The sequence below is a fragment of the Mesocricetus auratus genome, unplaced genomic scaffold (genome assembly GCF_017639785.1).
Source record: "Mesocricetus auratus isolate SY011 unplaced genomic scaffold, BCM_Maur_2.0 Super-Scaffold_100006, whole genome shotgun sequence".
Lineage (NCBI taxonomy): Eukaryota > Metazoa > Chordata > Mammalia > Rodentia > Cricetidae > Mesocricetus > Mesocricetus auratus.
In genome coordinates this window covers 88,031,620-88,057,066 of record NW_024429190.1, presented here as the reverse complement: position 1 = coordinate 88,057,066, position 25,447 = coordinate 88,031,620, and the positions used below count along the sequence as shown (strand labels likewise).

General features: G+C 46.9%; 1 protein-coding gene across 1 annotated transcript in view; it reads left to right on the top strand.

Annotated features, from left to right (window-relative positions):
* Ube2e2 (ubiquitin conjugating enzyme E2 E2) overlaps window positions 1-25,447 on the top strand; it is a 288,237-nt gene extending 262,790 nt beyond the window's left edge. The window contains exon 6 of the mRNA XM_040747649.1: window positions 24,630-25,447. Within this exon, the coding sequence (XP_040603583.1) occupies window positions 24,630-24,727 (98 nt within the window). The 3' untranslated portion in view covers window positions 24,728-25,447. The remainder of the gene's footprint in view (window positions 1-24,629) is intronic.

Below are 25,447 nucleotides of genomic sequence, written 5' to 3'. Positions count from 1 at the left end.
GACCTGCCTCTCACTAGCTAGCTGCCGACCTTAGACAGATGCCCTCATTTATGTCTGTATTTCTGACCCTGACTCACAGTATCACTTTATGAAAACAAATGGTGTATGTAGACCTCTAGAAATACTTTGAAAGCTCTGAGTATCATTATATGAAATGTATTCAGCAAAAAGCCAATCCTAGCTGTGGGAGATGAGATGACCCGGCCTTTGAGATGCCCTAAAAGAGCAATTTTGTTGCTTATGTAATGTCTTCAAACAGCTTTGTCCTAGAGTTATGAGTCTGCAGTTCTCACGTGCCATGGATTTTATCATCTATAAGGAAAATGAATAGAAAGAATGAATTGTAAGTCAAATTTGATGATTACATTTTGCTTTTGACTCCTAAGCCTGTGTTCTGGGTCATTTAAATGTTTAGATAATCCTATCAACTAAAAATTAATTATAAATCTACTTCTCTATTCCCACCACCCACAATAAGCAACTGTCCCCTCATGCAATGCCCGCTGACTATATAGAACATTCTAGAAAACCACCTTATTTCAAACACAAGTAATCTGTTTTTATTCTGTATGCCATGCTGCTGTATCATGATTCTTGGCTTATATAGAATAATGTGTCATAGGTCTAAAAGACAAAATATGTCAGACTAAATAGTCAGGGATATTGTTCTGGTAGAGTGAGAACAAGGCCCTGGCTTCAGTCCCTAGTAACACACACACACACATACACACACACTCACACACATACACACACATACACACACACACTCACACACACACATACACACATACACACACATAGTCACACACACATACACACACATACACATACACACACACATACACACACATACACACACATACTCACACACACATACACACACATACACACACATATACACACATACACACACATACACACACATACACACACACTCACACACATACACACACATACACACACACACTCACACACACACATACACACACATACACACACATAGTCACACACACATACACACACATACACACACACATACACACATACACACACATACACACACACATACTCACACACACATACACACACATACACACACATACACACACACATACACACACATACTCACACACACACATACACACACATACACACACACATACTCACACACACATACACATACACACATACTCACACACACACATACACACACATATACTCACACACACATACACACACATACTCACACACACATACACACACACACACACAAATTTGCACTACTTTGGTTAGCAAATTTCTTGAGGTCAGTGACTATGTGTATAAAACAGGAGTAACCCTAGTTATTTACAGAGAGGTTTAAGTAAATGCAGTTAAGGAAAATGGACACACTTTATTATCCAGGTCATTTGTTGTTTTTAAACTGCCCATGTGGACACATAGTAGTGTCAGGAATCTAGTTTACACACCCGCTTTAAGCAGCTAGAACAGTAGATGTTGGAAGGTAAGTAACCCCACACTAAGAGGGGACAGGTGCTGAGCCCTGCAGCATCCTGAGTTGATGCCTGAGACATGATCCAGGCTGCAGTTGGGCAGAGACACCAGGGAGAGCCCACAAGTCTCTTCTGACAAAAGCAAGAGTGACACAGAACTCCAACAAGGAGTGAGGGAATGACACATAGGTCCCTCCCAATCTCTGTCCCCTCCAGACTTTGGTTAGGGGCCTACAGAGCCCTCAGATACTTTCTGTCATAATAGCACACAAAACTAGCCATGGACTCTACAGATCTACCCTACCACCATTTCAGAGCAGCTGTCAGGGTCAAGTGATGCCTAACCTAGCCTTGTTCAGACAGTGTTCTGTCAGGGGAGAAGCACGTTGCAACACAGCATAAATATGCTTGGCGAAGCCACTTCCTGAGTTCAGTCCCCAGGACCCATACGGTGGAAGGAGAGATCTGATGTCCTCACGTTGCCTTCTGACCCCCCCAATGTGTGCTGTGGCGTATATTTGCCCACATATACATATGCACACAGAAAAATAAGTAAGTTTTAGTCAAAAGAAAACAAATAAAAGAGGAAAACCTAGCATTAGATTTCAATTTATTTTTTTCAAAAGCAAGCTTTGCAGAAGCATTGTAGTTTCTAATTCGTATCTAAATATGTGTTGTTCTTATCACAGAACATGAAGGCTTGACCCAAACTAGCAAGCATCCAGCCATGCAGACGCTTCTGTTGGCTGTGGTGGAAGTATGTTGGACATTGCATTCAACTGTGTGGTCTTGGTCACACTGTGTGAGCAAGTATCCCTACATGTGTCTCTAGATGACCCAATCTCAGGCTCCTGTCTCCTCCCAGGAGCTTATTCCTGTACTTAAGGCAACAACCAGCAATACAAGCAATGTGTGTCATTGCCACTTTCTCGTACTGTGTTAGTTTTACAAAGAATCAGAAGACAAAATAGCACTTTCAGCTTGTGACCCCAGCATTCAGGCAGCAGAGAGAGGCAGCATGGGAAGTTCCAGATAGCCTGAGCTACATAGGAAGACCATGTTTCCAGAAACAAAATAGAGTAACACATTTTAGAAATAAAGGAGCCGTAGCTTTAGTAGGGTTGAGTGTGGCATTAGTGAGCCAGCTCCAGAGGTGACTGCTGGAGGAAGACCTGTGTTGACCTCCACCTAAGCTTCTGGGAAAATGCAACTCTCTTGTCTCTTTTGTATCTTCCTGGCAGACAGTCTGAGTTCTTAAATGTGCACTGTTAGTACATCGTCCCAGTGATCTACCATCAGAAAGCAGCTGAAAGATAGGATAGAAACAACCAACACCAGAAAGGACATCTTAAATGGCTGCAGTAAGTTCTTCTTGCATGTTGTCTAGTCTAACGGTTTTAAACAGTTGCAGAGGTCCCAGGAGCTGTGCAGTGTTTAAGTAATTGATAACATACATTGCCAGCCCTATGCTGTCACCTCACTCCCTAAGAGCCTATTTTCACTTTGGACACAATGTAGTCTGATGTCATGTCTTGGTTATGCATCACATGAGGTCCTTGGGGTTCTCTCCAACCACCATTTCCTACTTTCCCTATCAATAAAAATAAATGCCGCTTCCTTGGGAAGAAAGTTAAGCCAAGCATTTAGGAGCCTAAGTTAGTAGGAGTGTGGGGGCTGTACTTGTGTGACCCCGAGCCAAAGCTGATCACTAGGCAGCATCCAGGAAACCATGGCCACTTAGGTCTCCAGTGGCTGGAGAAGAGTCTAGTCAGTCATAACGTGTTGCTCTTCAGGAGTCATGCGGTGGCTGTTCTTGGTTGTCAACTTGACAACATCTGGAATTAACTAAAACCCAAGCATGAGATGCACACCTGGTAGAGATTTTTGCTTAATTTGAAGTAGGAAGATCCGCTTCTAATCCAGATCTTTTGAGCTGGAAAACCCACCTCTAATTTGGGCCACACCTTCTGCTGGAAGCCCGTGTAAGGACATAGAAGAAGGAGGCGTGCTCTCTCAGCCTGCTTGTTCTCACTAGCAAGTCATTCCTTCACTGGCACTAGAACCTACTTCTTCAGGGTTCCAGCTCATACTAAAGGCCAGCTGAGACATCCAGCTTCGTGGGCTGAAAAACTACTGGATTCTAGAACCTTCTGTTCATGGGTAGCCATTGTTGGAGAAGCTAGACCACAGTCTGTATTCATTCTAATAAATCCCATTTCTATATATCTGTCATTCAAGTCCCAAGCTTGGCTTCCTATTAGGTATTGTAAATTTTGTTACTCTAGAGAACCCTGACTAATACAAGTCACCAGCCAGGCTGACCATAGAGTGTCAGAGTGCTTGCCAAGCATGTGTTGGACCTTGGTTCCCATCTGCAACACCGCAAAGAACCAAAGAACAGCCATAGGCATGATAATCACCATCAGACAGTAACTTGAATGGATGTAACCCCATCAGACCCTGCCTTCCCTTAACACTAGCTGGTTGAGTCACAGGTCAACCTAGCATAGAAAGGAAGTGGAGCCTCCAGTCCCTGGAGGAGTGACAGTGACTCCAGCTGCAGGGAGGGGTGGAGTCAGAGTGCCTGCAGCTGCAGGGAGGGGGAGGTGAAGGCTGAGGTGGGGTGGGAGTAGATGAGAGCAGCTCTGAGGGTGAGTGACTGTGGAGCTGAGGGCGGGCGGGGCTGAGGAGCCTTCCTCCTGTCTGCCTTGCTGTGTGCCTTTGCCTGCTCGGCAAGGGTGGTGTTAGTGTGCCGCCTCCCTGGTACCTTTTCTCTTCTGTGCTTCTCACTGGTTGACAGCGTGGCTCTTCTCACTCACCCAAGGAAGTCGATAGAAATGTGGCCCTAGCTTCATTTCTGTGATAAAACGCCCTGCCAAGGGGCTGGAGTGATGGCTCAGAGGTTAAGAGCACTGGCTGCTCTTCCAGAGGTCCTGAGTTCAATTCCCAGCAACCACATGGTGGCTCACAACCATCTGTAATGAAATGTGGTGCCCTCTTCTGGTGTGCAGGAATACATGCAGACAAATGTTGTATACGTAATAAATAAATAAATTAAAAACAAAACAAAAACACCCTGCCAAAAATCAACTTAGGGGAGCAAGGGTTTATTTTAGCTAATTCCAGGTTACAGCCACTCATTGCCAGGAAGCAGAGGCAGCGGCAGCTCAGGCACCTAGTCATCCCACATCTACAGTCCACAGCACAGAGACTCATGCAAACAGGCTTACTGGAGTTCAGCTCACTCTCTCCAACTTCTATGCAGTTCAGGACCCAAGCCCAGCAGTGACTGCATTCTTGGGTAATCAGCTCCCTAGTGACCAAACACTCAAGCCTGGAGAAGAGAATCAATATTATACCGTATCTCCCTAGCAAAGGTACCTCACTCAGACCCCAGTTCAGAGGACCTAGCAGATCTCCGTACAAACAGAGTAGGTGCTGCTCTGTGATGACACTCAGGGCAAGCAGGCTTAACATGAGTCACCCAGGAGTGAACAGATCTTACCTGCAACCCCCTCCCATGTGAATGCATACTTACAGTGCCCCAAGTGTACAGTTTAATGAACTTAAATTGGCTGCAACAGGGTGGGGTGGAGTTATATAACTACAAAAACCCTCGGGACCCTTTTTTAACCTTTCATTTATTCTTTGTGTCTTTTACATCATGCATGTTGATCCCATTTATTTCCCTGTCCCTTCATAACCACCACCACAACCCCAGGATCTTTTTATACAGAAGCCTGGAGTGACTTATAATTGCCCTTGGAGTAGAATCCTTGCCTCTATTGACATCTGGTGACTCCAGAGTGCCACTGTCTTTCCCAAGATGCCTCTGGCCATAGAATGCTTCCTCTTGGCATCAGAACACATTCTGTGATCTGTCTATGAAAGCATGAGGAAGCAGTCTTTCAAATGAATCTCCATCCAGTCTGTCTTTTAACATCCACTTACAATATAGGATATATAATCAAGAAATAAAAGTCTGGGTGTCCTTATGTATAAACAACTGACCAAAATGAAGAAGAAAGAAAACAATTCATTTACAATAGCATCACAGAAGACCTTCTGGAGGCTGGAGAGATGGTGGTTAAGAGCATGTGCTGCTGTTGGAGAGGACCCAAGTTCAGTTCCCACATGGCAGCTCAAAACCATCTATAACTCCAGTTCCAGAGCATCAGGGTCCTCATCCAGGGTTCATGGGCACCAGCCACAAATATGTCACACATACATAAATGATGGCACACATGCAGACACATAAAAGTAAAAATAAATGAATATTAAAAAATACTGAGGAATGATTTAGCCAAGGAGGTCAACAGCCTGACACTGAAGTGTATTCCTTAGAGGAGTTCAAAGGGCATTCCATGGTTATGGCTCCAAAGAATTCATGTTACAGTGACTACACTACCCAAAGCCACGGCCTGGAACCTCAGCCTCTCAGGATTCACTAATATGCAGGCAATTTTAGATTTGGGTCATTTAGAGCCTACAAAAAGTGAAAACCAGCCGGGCGGTGGTGGCGTGTGCCTTTAATCTCAGCACTCAGGAGGCAGAGGCAGGCGGATCTCTGTGAGTTCGAGGCCGGGCTGGACTGACAGCCTCCAAAACAATACAGAGAAACCCTGTCTCATAAAAAAACCAAAAAGGAAAAAGAAAAGAAAACCGTTAAGAAACAGTGTGTTGCAAACACAAATACATACATAATAGCCTGGTGTTTATTTCTATAAGATGTATACATCTATTAAAAGTTAATTTATGTACACAGCTTTTCTCATGGACTCAAGACAGCCCTGGTTCTCATATGCCCTACCCTTGGCAGACATCCCACAATCCTACTATCTCCAGCATCCTGGAATTTCCTTTGCAACCCAGGCTGCCCCCTTACCAGTAGCCCTTCTTGGTCTCTCTCCAAGGACTCTGATCCTACCACATAGTACCAAGCCTCAGATTCTCTCCATGACTCCTTTATTGCTGAGGTCCTCACTGCAACTGAGACTTCACCTTTACCAGTGGTCAGCTCCCTGCCACCCTGACACACAGTGCCATACCTCAAGGGCTCCCCATGACCCCTTCAAAACCAGTGTGTGGAGGAGGCTATTGCATATCATTTGCCAAGTTCTGCTGCTAGTTTAATGTGTAGCCTTGGCCATTGTGCTGCTGGTCTCTTACTAATCATGGATGACTCTTAGACCCAGCAAACCACATGATCTACTTAAGACAGAGTCTTTGAAGAACTCTCTAACTTCCCTCTGAAGTTTCACAAGCCAAGCCTTCATCATGTACATCTTTTTTCTACATTGTTGCAAGTTCCCACAACAGAGACCATCAAATTCTGATCACTCAAGTGGCTTTTTTCTAACTCAGAGTTACAGACAATTCCACAATCACCCCCCCCCAATATGATTAGGTTCATCACTGCAACACATCACACCTGATATCAATTTCTGTCATGATTTGCTTTTGGTTGCTATGACAAAGCACCATGTCCAAAAGCAGATTAGGGAAGAAAGGGTTTATTTCAGCTTTTATTTCCCAGTAACAGTCCCATCATTAAGAAAGTCAGGGCAGGGGCATATAACAGGAAACATGGTGGAAGCTACTTACTGTCTTGCTTCCTTTAGCTAATGATCAGATAACTCTAAACTGTGTCAGTCTGTAGTTTTTCTTGAGGATTTAATGTTTACATTTGTGTATGTTTTTATTTCCTCATCTGCCAAAGGTGCCGTGTGTATTTTAAGTATTCACTTCTAGAGTTGTGTGTACTACAAACCACACTGCTGTGGTCACTTCTAGAGTTGTGTGTACTACAAACCACACCGCACTGCTGTGGTCACTTCTAGAGTTGTGTGTACTACAAACCACACCACACTGCTGTGGTCACTTCTAGAGTTGTGTGTACTACAAACCACACCACACTGCTGTGGTCACTTCTAGAGTTGTGTGTACTACAAACCACACTGCTGTGGTCACTTCTAGAGTTGTGTGTACTACAAACCACACTGCTGTGGTCACTTCTAGAGTTGTGTGTACTACACACCACACTGCTGTGGTCACTTCTAGAGTTGTGTGTACTACAGACCACACTGCTGTGGTCACTTCCAGCCACATCCTCTTGCCATAACACTGTGCTGAAGTCCAGCTGCTTGGTCCCAAATAAACACACTGAGACTTATACTAATTGTAAACTGTCTGGCCGATGACTTAGGCTTCTTCCTGGCTAGTTCTCTCTTAATTATAATCCACAATTATTTATCTATGTATTTCTACCTGGCCTTGTCTTAACCGGAGAATGCCTGTCTTCCAGGTAGTTACATGGCATCTGCCTGGCAACTCTTGTCTCCAAGTCCTCTCCCCAGAGTTCTCCTTGTCTCGTAGCCCCGCCTATGCTTCCTGCCTGGCTACTGGCCAATCAGTGTTTTATTCATCAGCCAATAAGAGAAACATATGGACATGTAACAGTAATTCCAGCACTCGGGAGGGGGTGGACAACAACGCAGGTGGGCCCTGGGAACCTGCCTAGCCAACAAGTCTAGCAGAAACTGTAGCTCCAGGTTCAGTGAAAAGCTTTGTCTCAAAAAAAATTTAGGTGGAAACCAGGCAGTAGTGGTATATACCTTTAATTGCAGTACTTGGGAAGCACAGGCAGGCAAATCTCTATGAGTTTGAGACCAGACTGGTCTGTAGAGCTGAGAAACCCTGTCTCAAAAAACAAAAAAAAAAAATTTTAGGTCGAAAAGAGGGAGACACCTGATGTGGACCTTGAATTCCACACACATATACCACAGCTACACGTATCCCTCACACATATACACATTCATGTACACCACACACACCAAAAACTAGAAATTGCAATGAGGTTGGTCAAATGAGACGTAAGAAAGTTAATGTCTAAATACAAATGCAAGAGGATATTTGCTGTGGGTATGGGCTGAACATTGTTGACCTTAGTTTTGACAGTTTAAAATAACCAGCTAATGACATTAACCCACTAAGTTTCATTCTTACATTTTTCCCTGGAGATGTAATTATTCATCTTAATTTTAGCTTACAACTTCACTGTAAATTGAGCGTGGCTTGTTAGTATAGTCACGAGCCTTTAAGGATTCCAAGTGCATTTGATTAAGCATGTCACCTCACTCCAGGGGCAGAGAATCTCAGTACCATTGGGCAGGAAGGCCAGAAACATCCTGCCTGCCTCCCTGTAATGAACCAGGGTCTTGACCTTCCTCTCCCTGCCCAGCTCAGTACTCACTGGACTATCTGGAGCTCTCCTTTTGTCAGAGAGGCTTTCCACAGACTTGAGCTTAGCCTACATGAGTCAGCCTACTTGCAGTGGGGGTTTCATGCCTAAGCAATGCCTAAGCCCCGTCCACCCTGAGCAGTGGCTGTCCTCCCTCCCTTCGTTTCCCCTCAGCCTTTTCTTACCACTGCTGGACTGAGTCATAAATACCTGTTTGCACCTCCAATAGGAGCTTTCCGCCCCCTCCCTACCCCTGTGCCTGTGGAACTTAAGTTCACCATGTGCTCTGTGGGTCCTCATAGTCTCCCTAATGTCCTCTACTATGACACTTTTAATTTTATCTGGATTGCATTCTTTGAAGACTTGAGTAAACTTCAGAGTGATCTTGTAAGGATGAATCAAGCATCCTGAATAAAAGCATTTTATGTATGAAATGCTAGCAAATGGATATAATTAAAGGGGCATCCACTCTGTTAGTATGCGCTGCAGCACATATTTTCTGGGGTTGCATTGTTTGTTTTTGTTTTTCTAGACCTAAATGAGATGGCATAGTAAGTGTGACTAACAAAACTTTACTCTCAGGTCCTCAGACAGAAATGGAGCAAAACTTGAGGCAGAGAAGGCTATTTTAACCTTGCAAAACAGTATCTGTGTGTTTATCATCTTCCCTCAGAGCAGTCGCCGCAGTGTTAAGAATAAGCAAGACAAATGGTAACTCATTTACAAGTGAGAACGTGTAATTGTTCATGCAGATGTATGTACCACATTCTCATTTAGGGATGGTGGGTGTGTTCCCAGCCTCTTCCCGCCCCCATACTGTTCCAGACATATAATTTCTATGCAAATCCAGGCAGCATATTTATAACAGAAACAAATGTGATGAATTATAGGAAAATAGGTAGAGGTATTTTAAGTATTCCTTAAAGCTTTCAGGGCAACAGAGTGAATTAAACTTCATGAGGCTGCTATAAAAATAACTATTTTAGAATTTAAATGGATTGTATGATTTAGCTCATGTTACCACATTTAATTTTGACAGCAAACTGAAGCCTCCAAAACATACTCCAGATGAGACTCAGTTTGTGAAGCTATGACTGTGCCCACTATGCAGAGCGTTTAAAAATCAGGGCCTTAGCCCAGTCTCTTTTTTTATGCAGAATTAAAAGTGGCCTTTGCTGTACAGTGATGGTGCACATCTTTAATCCCAGCACTAGGAAGGCAGACGCAGGCGGATCTCTGTGAGTTCTAGGCCAGCCTGGTCTACAGAGAGAGTTCCAGGACAGCCTCCAAAACAATACAGAGAAACCCTGTCTCGAAAAACAAAAACAAAATAAAACCCTAAAAGTGACCTTTGTGTTGCAGGTACAAATTCTGTAATGGCACCGAAGCTCAGTGACAGACAACCTGTTTATCATATACAGGCTCTGGGCTCACGCCTCAGCTCCCCCAAAACAAACTTCATGGTTTGACAGTGTGCTGCAGATTAGGATCCCTGCAAATGGAATCTGGTGCCATAGTCCACATGTTCTACCCCACACCTGGTCTGCACGATGGCACCCAGTGTCTACAGCTTCTTTCCTAAGTTTAATGGTGTATCCTGCAGAGAGATAATCTGTACTTTCAAAAGCCAGATCACACAGAGGAATCTGAGGCAAGAGGAGCTGACGAACCAGGCCAGCCTTGGCTGCATAGTGACCCTGACTCAAAACAACAGTTAGTGAGAGGAACCAATCAAAGCCTGGATTAGAAGGAGGAGGAAGAGGTGATTGGGACCCTGCCATTTGCTGAGTCCTTTACATGATGGTGTAGACGCTAACTCCCAGTGTGTCAGCTGAGGAACACAAAATTCCCTGTCAGAACACAAAGCTAAATTCATTCTCATCCCCCCCCCTCTGTCTGTCTGTCTCTCCTTCTCTCTCTTCCTTTCTCCTCCTCCCTCCTTCTCCCTCTCTCTCTCTCTCTCTCTCTCTCACACACACACACACACAGTATCAGTTATTTTCCTTGTTGCTATGGCTAAACACCTAACAGAAGCAGCCTGAGGAAGGAAAGGTTTCTTTTCGGTTTGGTCACAATTGAAGGGAAGTCCCGGGGACAGGAGGGCGAAGCCATCAGTCACGTGGCATCCACAGCCTGGCAGCAGGAAGAGATGAGTGCCAGTGCTCAGCTTGCAGTGCATTCCTGTGGAACAGATGGCCCTCAGGTGACATCACATCATGATGAGGATCAAAGGATGTGAGCATTGTTCTTGGTACAGTGTCTGGGGCAGGAAGGGCAACAGGCCTGGGGAAACGAGAGGGGTGGGAGCAAGCACATACACGCTGGGCTCACCACTGTGGAGTCATCTGCAGTCATCTGAGGTGCCAGCTGGAATCACCACACTCCTGTGAGGGATGAGGCACTGGGAGGGGTAATCTGGCTGTCCTTGTCACAAAGTAAGACTGGTGCTTTTGTGATTGTTTCTGTTTTGTTTTCCTGATTTCTTATTGAGAGAAGCCCGCAACTGGCTGGGAAGTGTTATCTTAGAGAGGTCTGCAGGTTGCACAGGCCAGAGCAACAGTATGAAGTATTTGTCTAATTATTCGTTATCAATAAAAACTCAGGAGTCAGACAGTAAGGTAAGATCCTGAGTGATAAGAGAAGCAGCAGAGAAGAGACCAGCGTCCATCTCTCTCCTTAATCTATCCAAAAGGGCCAAGAATCTTCAGAAACCCCTCCCTAATACTTCCTGTCTGTATGTCCTTAACCCTCCAAAACCTCTATGGCTAGTTCTGGTCAGCTGGTAGCTAGCTCTGCCCTCTGATTTAAGGTAAACGTTATTGTCAGTCTCAGGAGTGTCAGAGTGCCATCAAAATATCCACAACAGTGTGTCCTGAAAGACACAGGTCAGAAGCAGCAGGGGGTCAAGATTTCTATCCTAGGGAGGACACAGGCCAGCTGACCAAGGAGAAGTTGCTTCTGTGCCAAAAAGATTTAGAACGCAGTGTGAAGTGTGGTTTGGCCCTCACACATGTGGAACAGGGTGTTGCACTTGAGTTCAGCACTGCTGAGAGGAAGTGATGCTGAGGGTTACCTTGACAGGAGTTTCTGTCCTCCTTCCCCTGTGTCTTCCTGTCAGCCAGCTCCTTCTGTCAACCAGCAGCCGAGGAGTCCCTTAATCCTTTAGGACCTCAGCTCAAGCAAAACTGGATCCTTGACTTCAAGGCAGAGTGATGTTCACATCCTGGTTCGGTGGGGCGAGTACTTGCTGCTCAGGTACGAGGACCTGAGTGTTCAAAGTCCTAGCACCCACATAAAAGCTAGTGTTGGTGTATATATCTGTAATCACAGAGCTGGAGGGCATGGACACGTAGTTCCTAGGGGCTTATAAACAGCCTGCTAACTTGGCGAGCACAGGTTCAGTGAGAGACTGTCTCAAAAACAAACTAAGATAGTGAGGCAATTGAGAGGCCTCCGAGCACATGCACAGGGATGCGTGTGTGCACACAGAGCGCCCTTATGAAGCAGAGCTGCGCTTTGTTAGAAACAGAGGGAGACCTTGAGGAGAGAACAAAGCACACCAGGTGCCTGAGTGTGGCCTCCAAAGACAGTCGCAGAGTATTAAAAGAGTCTTTAAATTATTACACATCATGAGTGGGGGCCATGTGCATGCCACAGCACACACAGGTCAGAGGACAACTTTCAGGACTGTTTCCTCCTTCTCCCATGCAGGACTCAGGCATAGAACACAAGCCAACAAAATGAATATGAGAGGCACCATTGTCCTGGCCTTAGCCTCATGTACCGTTTTGATGACTCTCGATTTATGTGACAGGATGTTACTATAAAAGATTTTCTCCCTTTTCTTTCTCTTATAAGCTGGTTTTATAACATCGTATGGTGGCTCTGAGATTCTGTGGTAGTTTGAATAAAAATGGTCCCCATAGGCTCACAGAGAGTGGCACTACTAGAAGGTGTGGCCTTCTGGGAGTAGGTGTGACTTTTCCTCAGAGGTTTCAGATGCTCAGTCCAGGCCCAGTGCCTGACTCTCTTGCTGCTGCCTCCTGATCCAGTTGTAGAACTCTGAGCTACCTCTTCAGCACCACGTCTGCCTGCAGGCTTCTGTGCTTAGCACCATGATGATGATGATGGTCTAACCCTCTGCACTGTAAGACAGCCACGATTAAATGTTTTCCTTTAGAAGAGCTGTTATAGTCATGGTGTCTCTTCACAGCAATAAAGCACTAACTAAGACAGAAGTCTTAGATGGGATTATCACCTGATGATAAAATAGGAGCACAGGGTTTGCACAGGGGCTGGGAATATGCCTTAACTGTAAGTAGTGTTTATGGTAAGACTCCTAGGAAATTGAAGGTTTAAATGGCTGGGAAAGGAGTAAGCTCCTGAGCAAATATTATTGTGTTAGAATTCTTTTTTTAAGATTTATTTTTTGTGTGTGCATGTGTGTACATACACACAAAATGTGAGTACAGTGTGTGTTCAGGGCCCACAAAGGCCAGAAGAGAACACTGGATGTCCCGGAACTTGAGTTCAGATCTTTGTGAACTACCATGTAGGTACTGGGAAGCCAACCTGGGTTCTCTGCAAGAGCAGCCTGAGGTCCTAACCACTCCAGTCTCACCAGAGTTGGACTCATGATTCTAAAAGTGACTTCAGCCAGACTCCTCAGTGAGGGGCTCCTTTTTCTCCTATGTCCCCATACATCTGCCTCATCTTGGGCATTGAAAGTCCTTGGGAAATCGCTGCTTCCCTGCTTTCTCCTTTCTTAGCGTCTGGTGTGTCTAGACTAATTTGACCATGTACAATTGTAGTTGTTGTTTCTGAGGCGGCATCATGTGGTGCCTTGGCTAAGTACAGGCCACGCGTGCCTGTGACTGGTAGTCCTTTGTACACAGGAGCTCCTCTGGCCCCTGGACCACAGGTTTCCAGCAGCCAAGGGCAGATAGAAAGTCTGGGAAACTCGACCACCAAGGCCCCGAGCCAGGGTGTTTGTGTCCACATTCCTAGACCTGGTGGAGACATGGTGTGAAGGTAAAGGGTGTGACCACTGTATACACAGCCCCTGACACCCATCATCCTCTGGCTCCACATGGCCACTAAAGGAGCATGTGAACAGAAGGTACTGTTATCTCAGAGCAGAGTGTGTCTGTCCTGAGTAGACTGCATTTGATCCAATGGGTTTAAAACATATTTTAAGTATAATTTGTATGAAACAAACAAGTTGTTTCAGATTGCTGTTGTTTTTAAACGTCCATCAGGGATAGGCAGAGAGTAGGGAGATGATCCAGGTAATCCGTCTCTTACAGAAAATGCTTTGTACAAGTTCCTTGAATAGTTAAACATAGAATCGCCATGACTTGTACACAGGGTGGCCATGGTGGCACATGCTTATAATCCCAGCACTAAGGAGGCTGAGGCCTGAGCTCTCAAAAAAAAAGTGTGTGTGTGTATGTGTGTGTGTGTATGTGTGTATACACATAAGTGTTCTTTATAGCATTATTTGTAACAGCTCACATATTCATTGGTGAACAGATGAATTAACATGATTACTTTAGGTGACTTTCTGTGACTGTGTCAGAATACCTGGAATATATCAACTTAAGAAGAAAAAAGGTTTTATTTGGGCTCACCAGGCCAAGGTTTCAGTCCACAGGTGCTTAGCCCCGGTGCTATGGCAGCAGAAGCACAGAACATCTTAAGACACCTGGGAAGTAAGATGTCCCTGTGTCCCCTTCAGAGGATATTAATGACCTAACCTAATCCTGGGGCCTGCCTTCTAAAGTCCTGTCTCCTCCAAGGGTACCAAAAACTGACGACTAGGCCTTCAGTACATGGGACTTTTTGAGGGACACCTCACATCCAAACTGCAACATAGGTGGATCTGTACAGTAAGGAGATAGATGATAGTAAAAAGAGTGGATCAGAGATGCACGCCAAACACATGCTCTGGGAAAGCATCTAGATACAGGAATATACATGGTGATTCCATCTGTTGATATGTCCAGATCTGTAGACACAAGAGTCCCTGGGGGTCTGGAGGAAGCGTCTGGAGGCTGGAGGAATTGGCTGGAAGTCGGAGTAGCCCAGAGGATTCAGGGAGTCCTCTGGGGTCTGCATCTGGGGACTGGGAGAGTCACGTGGAGGCAGGGGATTTGGGTGGAAGAGAATTGGCTGCCTTTTGAGGAGAGCATGAGAATTGTTAGCAGTTGTGGTAGTGATTGCACAGTAAACTAGAAACCATTGGCATGTGAGCTTTAAGCAGATGAACTGTACAATGTGTGAATACTGTTTGAATTTTTTAAATCTCTTCCAATATCTTGGCGTTTTGTTTCCTGGACTGTTTGCTGCACCTGAAGCTTTGGGTTATAGAATTTGGGTTAAGCGATATGAGGGTCTCGGGGGTCTGAAGTGCCATAGGATGAGGGAGGACAGTTTCTGAGGCCCTGTTGGGAAGTATTGCTCAACTATGCCTGGGACTGCTGCACGTGTGTTAGCACATGTGTCATTCATGCTGAGCTAGCTCCACAGGTCAGCTCTGCACAGTACACTCCACAGTTCAGAACACATTGATTGCATGCTCTAACACAGAGTCTTGAAGAATTTTCCAAAGGTTTAAATAAATATTGTGTATGTTCATCTGTGTATTCAAGTTTGTGTGTGCATACATGTAGAAGCCAGGGGTTGGTATCGAATGTCCCTGTTTCTTTTGAGGCAGCCTCTCTCACGAGCCTTGAACTCACTGCCTCGGCTACCCTGGCAGGCCAGAAGCTGGGTTCCCTGAGATCACAGCCACGCGGTTTCCCTCCCACCTGGCTTTTTATTCGTGTATGGGTGCAGGGGAGCAAGCGTGTCCTATGCTTACAGTTAAGTGGCAAACACTTCACCAGCTGAGCTGTCTCCCAGCCCCTAGCTGTCTTTGAGGCTCGTGTTTTCCCCATTTACTGAGTAGTCTCGAGGCATTCTTCCGGAGCGGGTTTCCTTTTTGAGGCTCGCGTTTTCCCCATTTACTGAGTAGTCTCGAGGCATTCCTCTGGAGCGGGTTTCCTCTCCCGCACCACCCACACTATCTCGCCAGCTCTCGCTTTTCTGCCCCTGGACAATGTCCAGCAGACCCTTCAATGTTCCGGTCACTTTCAACTCTCAGAAGGTCAGTCAGGTCTGTGTTAAGTTAGTCACCCCATACCCTACTGAAATCATTTCCTCCTCCCTCTGTGTGTGGCTCTCGGGTGCCATTTCCCTCCCTCTTCAGGCCTGGCTCCTCGGGGCTGGGAGCTGAGGAGTGTGTAGATAATGCCCCTGAGCCCGCCATCTCCCACGGTTACCGTCCGCCTTGCATCTTTCACGAACCCTGACATGACCTGCAAGCCTTCTGGTGACAGGGTCAGAGGCCACTTCACATCAAGGAGTTTGAAGCTCCCTTGCCAGTTTCCTGATGCTCGGGACCGGATGTGACTCAAGCTCCCTGACCTCCTCTTCCCCAGTAATGTCCTGGGAATTGCTCGACAGCTGGTGGGGGTGGGGTCGGGGTGGGGACTGTAGTGCTCTTCATGCAGGCCCTGTGTGGCCAAACAATTCTTCCAGAAGTCTCTTCCAGAAGTCTCAGGCTGCTTTTTCCTTCACTTTTTGTCTGCTTTCCTCCTATGGTTATGGCCGACAAATGAATGTAGTTTCCATGTGAATGCTAGGTGACATTTTCATTTCATAAATGAGACAAAGTGAGCCACAGGAGGACATGGGAGTCTGGCCTGCTAGTGTCAGCACCTTCCTTGTTCAGACACAGGCCCTTACTCACCGTGCTGTTTTCTGCTCTTGCAGTTTCTGCAGCGGCTGCATTCCAGAACTGTTAAGACTCCAGAAATAAGCAGTTCACACATTTTAAATTCCATGCTGTTCTTAGTAGCAAGAGGAGACCTCACGAACTATCTATGCTGTGAACACTTCCTGGCCCTTAGTCGTCAAGTGTCTGCTGCCATTGTCGGAACAGCGGGGTCATGCTCAGTCAGTCTTTATCCTACTCAGCAACAATCGAAAGCGGGAGAGCAGTGATGTCGTTAGATAGGGAAGACCACGTGAGCACTGACTGGTACCGCTGGCCACCGTGTCAGCGCACATAAAGGCAGGAATGTGTGGGCTTCAGTCCCCTCTGCAGTTCAGGTTTCCCCGAGTGTCTCAGAGGTGAGGGGAGGCTCCTGCGGCAGTGTTCAAGCTTTGTGTAATTCAATGTAAGGCCTGCCGGCACATAACACACTATACAGTGTGGTCTGCGTTGTCAGTCTATAGCTCAGCACCTCTTAAGTCTAGGATGGGCAGTCAACAAGGTAATGAATGAGGTCCAGTCTGTAGCATATGCCAATTTCAAGCTATCAACATGACCCTTATTGAATACATAGTCCAGAAAGATGTCCAGAGTCCTGCTGGGTCTCCCACCGTGCTGGTAAAGGCAAAAGATGAGCACAGACAGTGTCAGTACAAAGGGCGGGGGAGCGATGAGTGGGGAGCTGTAGGGTTTTATTCCCTCTGTTTCTAATATTTCTGTTAAGTTTCTATAATTTTACTTTTAATGGTGGCTCTTTTTAAATCCCTACAAAGTTCAGGATTGCCGGGCATATAGGCTTCAGAGCACCCTCTCCCACAGCAGTCCCCCTCCAGTCTCTTTATCCCTGTAGTGAGTGTCCCCTGCCTGCCGGTGGCCTCCTCATACACAAGCACGACAGCAGTGACCAGGAGCAGATCAGCAGGCGGGCCCGCTGCCTGTGTGGCTCAGCTCACCCAGCCTCAGCCAGGGACCACACTCAACAGGTCCCTTCCTGCCCCTGTACCAGCGTGCCACAGGTGCCGCCCCCTGTGGAAAGTCATCTTCTCACATTTTTATAGACGCAAGAAAACAGGGCAAGCACCTTACTCCCAAAGCTGGAGCTCCCTGCTCCCCCAAGTTTCCTGCCCCTCCCTTGCTTGTTTGATAAGGACTTGTAGAGTCAGCTGCAACAGACCGTCTTCCTCCTGATATTCCCATATGGAAACATTACTGTCTGTAGAACATGGTATACTCAATTCCTCTTTAGCATCCTTAATGCTTAACTAACAACAGCACATCTTGCTAGGTGCACACAGTTTTGTTTCATATTCTCAAGTTGAGATCTAGTTTGAACATGTCTTCCATTTAATTAAAATCTTTCTCCCTGATGTGGCTTGGCTCTCAAGTACCCACTAAAGCTCTGTGGTAAAGGTTTGGTTCCTGACCTGAGGGCCTGCGGGGAGCTGGAAGAACGGTTAGAACTTGGGAGAATTAGGACATCAGGGCCTGTCTTGAGGGGAATGTGGGAGCCTGCTCCTCCTCTCTCCCTTACTTGCCAGATGCTGGGAACCCCTTGAGGGGTTCCTCCACCCTCCACCTCTTTCTTCTGCCCTGATAAACTGACCCAACACAGGCCCAAAGCAACCCCACCACCAAGCAACTACAGGCTGGAGCCTCTGAAACCAGGAGCCGTCTCTCCCTTAAAGCTCGCTTTTCCAGGTGTTTTGTTATCGTGATTGAAAGCTAACAAACTCCTAAGTCACTCTTTAGGCACACAGGCACACTTAAAACTCATCTCTCAAGACAATATTCCTGCCTTTACTAGAATGATTTACTGCTTTACTGCTCACAGACTGTAACCCTCGCAGGTCAGAAGACCTCAAAACTGGGCTAAGGGACAAGAGATACCCAGGGAACTTCTCCTTCTCCCACACAACAGCGAGCACTGTCGTCCTCAGACGTGCATCAGGGTTTACTGTGGTTGAACACTGAGCAGTCTGCAGTTAGAATCAATGAACAGCCTGAGGCAAAGTTAAATGTTCCCATCATAATACGAACTTCTGTGATACAAGAGGTAGCAGGAAACTTGGGGGTTTAAGACTTGAGTAAACACTGCAATTATTATTAAAGAGAGAGAGAGTGTGTGTGTGTGTGTGTGTGTGTGTGTGTTTACAGTGTAGTGGTATAATTTCTTAGCACTGCCAGCTGCTGCACTGCCCCTCTGCATACTTAACTAGAAACTGATTTCCAGCTGGTGAGGAATACAAACGTTGGGTCCATGTGTGCCAACACAGGTTCCTATGGGTGGAGATGGTGCTGTCCAGTCTACAAGCTTCTCTTCTGTTCCAATAGTGACAGGAAGGCGAGGGCGTCTCTGCTCTCAGAGTTAGCTGTTGGTGAAGCTCCAGCTTCTGCCCTAACATTTCTGCATCCTTTTCCTACATCTCCCAGTCCCTGGGGGTGTGACTTCCAGCCATCTGCCCTTGGTCATTAGCAAGCCCTTTCTGTGACCGTTAGAACCCACAGCAGACATTAAAAGACATATATTGTTCACAAGTCTTTTTGAATACAGGCCAGCTACTCTTCCTGTTCACAGGAGCACTCATGTAAAAAAAGAGGGTAAAGAGTTCCAAACTGGGGTGTAGCTTGGTAATAGACTGTTTGCCAGGCATGAACAAGGTCTGGGCTCCAATCTCCAGTGCCAGGTATGACAAGAACCAAAGAAGATAGCCAGAAGCCTTCCCCTTGTGTGTTCTGTCTTATCTTTGGCTACAAAACAGTTTTCAGTCCCATGTCCCACTTAGGACGCTTACCACAATTAAAAAGCAGTGCGTGTTTATTAGATGTGACAGTGACCCATGTGATCCTCTCACTCCATACACTTAGGAAAGTCAAAATTGGAAGAGACATATTGCTTTTGAGTCTTCCAAAGACTGAAGCAGACACCGGCTGAGACCAAAGCTAAGCTTTAGTCCTTTTTGAATATAGTGTGCAGCTTCGTAAACACAGCAGACAGCTTATAGAAGATGAAATGCAATAATGAACAAATGCCCAAAGAGTTAGATCCTGGTTGGCATCAGGTCAGACACAAAGATATCAAGGACAGATATTTTTTCTGTTAGAATGGGAAAAATTAGTAATTAGTAATAATTGGAGAGAGTGTTTAGACAGAGTACATTTTCTTCCTCTCATTGAAAGGCAGTTGGACAATATTTGCCCAAAGCTTAAGATGTTCGTCCTCTGGTCCCACAGTGTGTCATGGACGTGTCTTCCTTCCAGGGATCTTCATACCCACTCCAGACTAGAATAGCATCTCTGTTGTATTTGTTTGTGTGTTTGGTTTGGTTCAGTTTGGAGTTTCATTTTTTTGAGACGATCTTGCTTCTGTAACCCAGGGTGGCCTCAAATCCATGCTCCTCCTGCCTCAGCTGTCTGAGTTCTGGCATCACAGACATGTGCCACCATGCCTGGTTTGTAGTATTAGTCCCCGAGGCAAACAGAATCAAATGTGATCACTGGAGAATGGAAAAACGAATGTTAACAATGGGGAGGAGTGTTCCCATGGATAGTAAAGTGGATATTAAAGATGACAGACTTGATCTGTGGGTACCATCTGAGAAACAGAGCTCCCTCACACACTACAGAGGAAGAGAGAAGCTGCAAGCACCTGCCGTGGGATCCCCATAGCGTGGGGCTAAACGCCAACCTACCGAGACTTCACGTTTCTTCCTGTTTGAACTTATTATGGTGCACATCTATTACTGGTTAATTTTATGAAAGCTTTAAACAAGCTAGAACCAGGCCAGAATGAAGCACGGGAAGGAAAGTTCTGTGTAAGAAACAAATGTGAACTCTTTCTGTCAGTTCATCCACACAAAGCCTGCAGAGACTCAGTGGGAACGGAAAAATAAAGCAAAATGTTGACTTCATAGGTGAGGACAACTGCAAAAGCAGCAGGTATAGCAATCTTCACCTGGATGGAAGCCTCGGGGAAGGCATAATTAAAGAAGTGGGTTCAGAAGAACTGCAGCATCACTGTCTCTGGTGTGCAGGAAGTCTGCATAGGTACTTCCTTTGCTGTGGAGGTCAGGACAGTCTTAGGTGTGTTCCTCGCTCTCCACCTTGTTTGAGACAAGGTCTCACATGGCCCCCACTGTGTATGCCAGGCTAGCTCCCACTATGTATGCCAGGCTAGCTCCCACTGTGTATGCCAGGATGACTCCTCCCTGTGCACACGAGGCTAGCTCTCACTGTGTATGCCAGGCTAGCTCCCACTGTGTATGCCAGGGTGACTCCTCCCTGTGCACACGAGGCTAGCTCCCACTATGTATGCCAGGCTACCTCTCACTGTGTATACCAGGCTAGCTCCCACTGTGTGTGCCAGGCTAGCTCTCACTGTGTGTGCCAGGCTAGCTCTCACTGTGTTTGCCAGGCTAGCTCCCACTGTGTATGCCAGGCTAGCTCCCCACAGCACACGCCAGGATAACTGGCCTGTGAGCCTCTGGTGATTCTCCTGTTTCCTCCTTAAATTTTGCTGTTAGACATCTGGGATTGCAGATGTTCCAGACACTATACTCAGCATTGATGTGGGGTTTACGACCTGAATTCAGGTCCTCATGCTTGAGAGGCAGTGTTTACCACTGCTTAGCACTGTTTCTCCAGTGCTCGGTACACAGAAGTGGTGTAGGAAATGGCAGCTGGATGCTGTGTGCTCTGTCTGGGCGGTGGGAATATAGACAAGAGACAGCCCTGAAAGAAAGTATTTACTCTGCAGCGTGACAGCTGTAGGTAGCCAAGCCAGAGACGGACAGGTGAGACGTACAGAAAGCCCCTAAGATGCTGGCTAAATGTCAAAAGATACTTGAGGGCAGGCTCAGCGAGGGCCAGCCCAGCAGGCTACGGAGGAGTGGGGGTCCTGACACTGAGCGAGAGGAAACGTGAGTGGAAGATGCAGAAGAGAGACAAACGGTGGCCACGTCACGGTAGACCTTGGAAGCTACACCAGCTTTGGATCACATCTGGAAAAATCATATTTATGTTAGATTGTATGCATTTCATGGGAAGGGCTGCTCTGTGGAGGTCAGAGGACAACTTTGTGGAATCCTGTTGCTATGTGGAACTTGAGATCCAACTCTAGTTGTTGGGCTTGGTGGCAGTCACCTTTCCCCACTGAGCCATCTCGCCAGTCCCAGATTTGTATTTTGTAGAGATGTGTGCAAGCAGATCTGCCTGTCTTCTTCACTGAGAGCATCGGCAGTTTCACTTGCTTTCTGAGGGTTACCTCATCTCATCGTCCTGCAGTCCAGGACATGTAGGCATAGAGAAGCGAGTGATCTGCCCATGACAATCTGGAAAGCAGAACTCAGCTAGAATCCCCAGCAGTCTGTGTGAGCCTCCCTGAGGAGGGAATCGCTTCCCATCAGTCTCCTTTGCACTGCCAGACTGGAGGGAAGTTCTTCAGCACTGCAGAGGACTTGAACACTAATCGCCCCCACCTGTTTCCTACACCCTCCCTCTTTGTCCACTTCCTTCTTTGTGTTCAGTTGCTGCTTTCGTCCCCCTCATCCGGTCCCATCTCCCTCTGCCCTTTGGGGGGTGCCACCAACCCTGTGGGCCTCAGGTTAGGCCCTGAGGTGAGTTGTGGGAATGCTTTTCTCCAGTAGAATCAAGGGTATGCATGACATACATCTCAAAGCACTGGGAAGGGGGCGATATTCAGTGCCCCTGCCTGCACTAGATCACAAAAACTCTGCCCCAGTTAATGGCAGAAGACACGAAGCCCACCTGTGCCAAGTGACTATCCATTGGCTACTGGAGTCCTGGCTTCTGCCTCAGGAACCTTCAGTACTTGCTCCACTGGTCACTCCAGAATCGGGGTGTGGCTTTGTGGCAGCACCGACCTCCAATGAGCTCCAGTCCAGCACCAAAACACAACCCTAAACATCTATTGAATTCCCTTTGTATTAATAATACGAACATGCTCCTTAAAAACAAAACAAAAAAATCATTTTCTCTAGGCAAACAAAAAGTAGTCGTTGGATTTCAGTTACTCCACCAATGAAGTTTGTATAGAGAAAGAGATTAGTAATTGCTTGGGACAATAGAGTGCACTGCATCTGAATACTCATTTCGGCTCTTGTGTGAGAGGCTCCTTGAACGACTCAGGCCTGTGAGAATATTCCTAGCTACGGACCAGGAAGAAGAGTGTCCTGGCTCCGCTTTGACACTGCAGACTCAGTTATCCTGGTCCTTTCACTCTTCAAACCTTTTAACATCCAGAGCTACTTTTTGGGGCTGACGAGATGGCTCAGCGGTTAAGAGCACTGGCTGCTCCTCCAGAGGACCTGAGTTCAGTTCCTGGCACTCTCAGATTGTTTCCCCACTGTCTGTAAATCACTCGGCTAGAGCGTTTGTGGGATGGACCAAGTGTGTCGCTAATACAGGTTCTGTAGAAGGAAGCACGTGTCCTGAGCCCCGTGTCCTGTATCCTCAGCTTTGCACTCTAAACTGCCGAATCCTGGAACAAGTCATTGAATCCAAGGCAGAGAAATGTGGCACTGGCTGCACTTTGGCCGCTACCCTTGGTACCTGGTCTCAGCTTAAAGACCACATTTTTAAGAAGTACCATGGTTGAAATGTTTCTGCACCCGGATGAGCCTCTACGTGGATGCAGCAATCCAAATCAGACCGAATTTTAAAAAGCCCAGGTTTAATGGATAAAGCACTGTCTGATGATTCCCACCCCACCCCAGGAGACAGAAATGGCAGACTGAAAAACACGAATCTATTTTCGGGGGGGGCAATTTAAATGCGCTGTGGGAATGGTCTGGAGCATCTCTGGGGAGGGAACCTGTTTGGTGGGCTTTCTGGGATGGAGCAGGGTTTGGGGAGGAGTATTGAGGTGGGGCTCCCATCCGAACATCCCAGACTCTCTGGGTATGTGGATGCCAGGGCCTGGGGTGGCACTCCCATCAGAACAGTGGTCAGTCTGCACAAGGTGGTGTCTTGCTCCGTGTTGCTGTTCTAGATTGTGACTCCTGGCTGCGCTGGGTTGAAGTTTCAGTGATGTGAGAGCAAGGAGGGTCACAGAAGAGCGGAGCAAACCCCAAGACTTCTGTGACCCAGGAGATGCCGGGCCCAGTCTCTCCCCAGGGTAATGATAGCAAGGTTAGCTCAGGCAGGGTCTTGGTGGTGCGGCTTCTGAGCTTAGGGGCGAGACCTGGTCCTCCTGTGGCCTCTGCCCTGCTAGTTCACCCGGGTTGACCACAGGTGTCTTCCTCACTCACCACTTGTGGTTTGCAGTTAACATTAGCTCTTGCTGCCACCCCCCTCTTAGTCCCTTTTCAGGTAACTGCTAGGCTGAACCCACATTTTCAACAACAAATATGAGGGGAATAAAATTCAAGGGAAAGAGAGAAACTAGAGAATCGAATGAACTGGGTGGACCATAGGCTCTCCCGAAAAGCTTTTGATGTTTTTAAATTTGACCCCTTCTCCCCAATAAACACCGCGGCTCCTGTCCCCGCACCCACTGGCTCCAGACCCTCCTCTTCCTCCCTCCTGCGAGACCTCCATGCAGTGAGTTTGTTGAGTAGTTGCCAGTATTGCTAGGATAATGAGCCATGTGAAATTTGATTGGAGGAGAAAGGAGGCATTCTTCCTCCTCTTTTCTTTGAGGTAAGCATGGCTGCTTACCTGCACGTTCCACTTAGCTGTGAACACACTTTGGAACAGGTAAGGCAGCGTCTCAGAGCCATTGCGTAGGTCGTAGGCCCACATCAAGGCAGCCAAGCTGAGTCTCCTCGCAGGAAATCTCCCCCTGGACTCCGCACCCCTCCACAGCCCACCTGTGCCTTCCCAGGGCCCAAGACCCCGGCGGCAGCAGCCGGGGAAGCGTGTGGCGAGGACAGGGAGAGAAAAGGAAGCCTGCCAAGAGCTAGGGCAGGAGGTATCTGCAACCGTGCCTCTGCCCTGCTCCAGTGTGGGTGGTAAATCTGCTTCTGCACCCTAGACTTGGGCCACCGTCCAGGGCACTCCTCCCTGACGTCACCTACAAAGACACGCCTCTGTTTACTGACTCCTGGCTCTGCTTCTCTTACAGCCGACCCTCTGGTGGGCAGCATTGCCACACAGTACATGACCAACAGAGCGGAGCACGACCGGATGGCCAGACAGTGGACCAAGCGGTACGCCACCTAGGGGCCGGCGTGTGCCAGCTGCGTGCAAGCACATTCACCAAGTGCATCAAGAGCCCACCTGCCCCTCCAGACCTCCGTCTGTTTCCTGTTTTTATTCAATTTTGAACTGTTTTGTGATGGTATGTCATTTGTCCCTCCTCCTTCCTGCCCTCACCCTCCTCCCCTTCGCTCTGCCCCTCTTTTCTCCCTTTTATTCCCTTTTCAATTTCTGTTAACTTGAAAGATTCGGGATTCCCCCCACTGCGGTGCGGATGGGAGCTTCTGTTTTAAGTGCAGACCATGTCAGATCTGTGCTAGTAAGAGCTTCCATACAAAGCTTGTATTACTGTGTGGTTTGGGGTTTTTGTTGTTGTTGTTTTGTTTTATTTTTTTCCTTTATGTGCTCTTCAGAAAAACACATTCAGAATTATATCTCGTTTCTACTTAAATGTAGTGCTTCGGGTTAATTTTTTGTACTGAAGTCTTTATTGGTGGGTGCATGCTACTGGGAACAAGGTTTTGTACAAAAGGTCCAATCAGAATCACTGTGCATTACTGAGACCCTGTTTATCCCGAGCCTTCTGTACCCCACGCAGAAGACTGTTAGATTGAACAAAATAATATGTATTTTGATTTACTTAAGTGCTTGTAAATTTCTTAGGGACCTGCCACTTTTGACTGTGGGTCAGTTGATGTACACTTGTATTATTAATGCTCAATAAATCACTGTGGCGGACCAAGA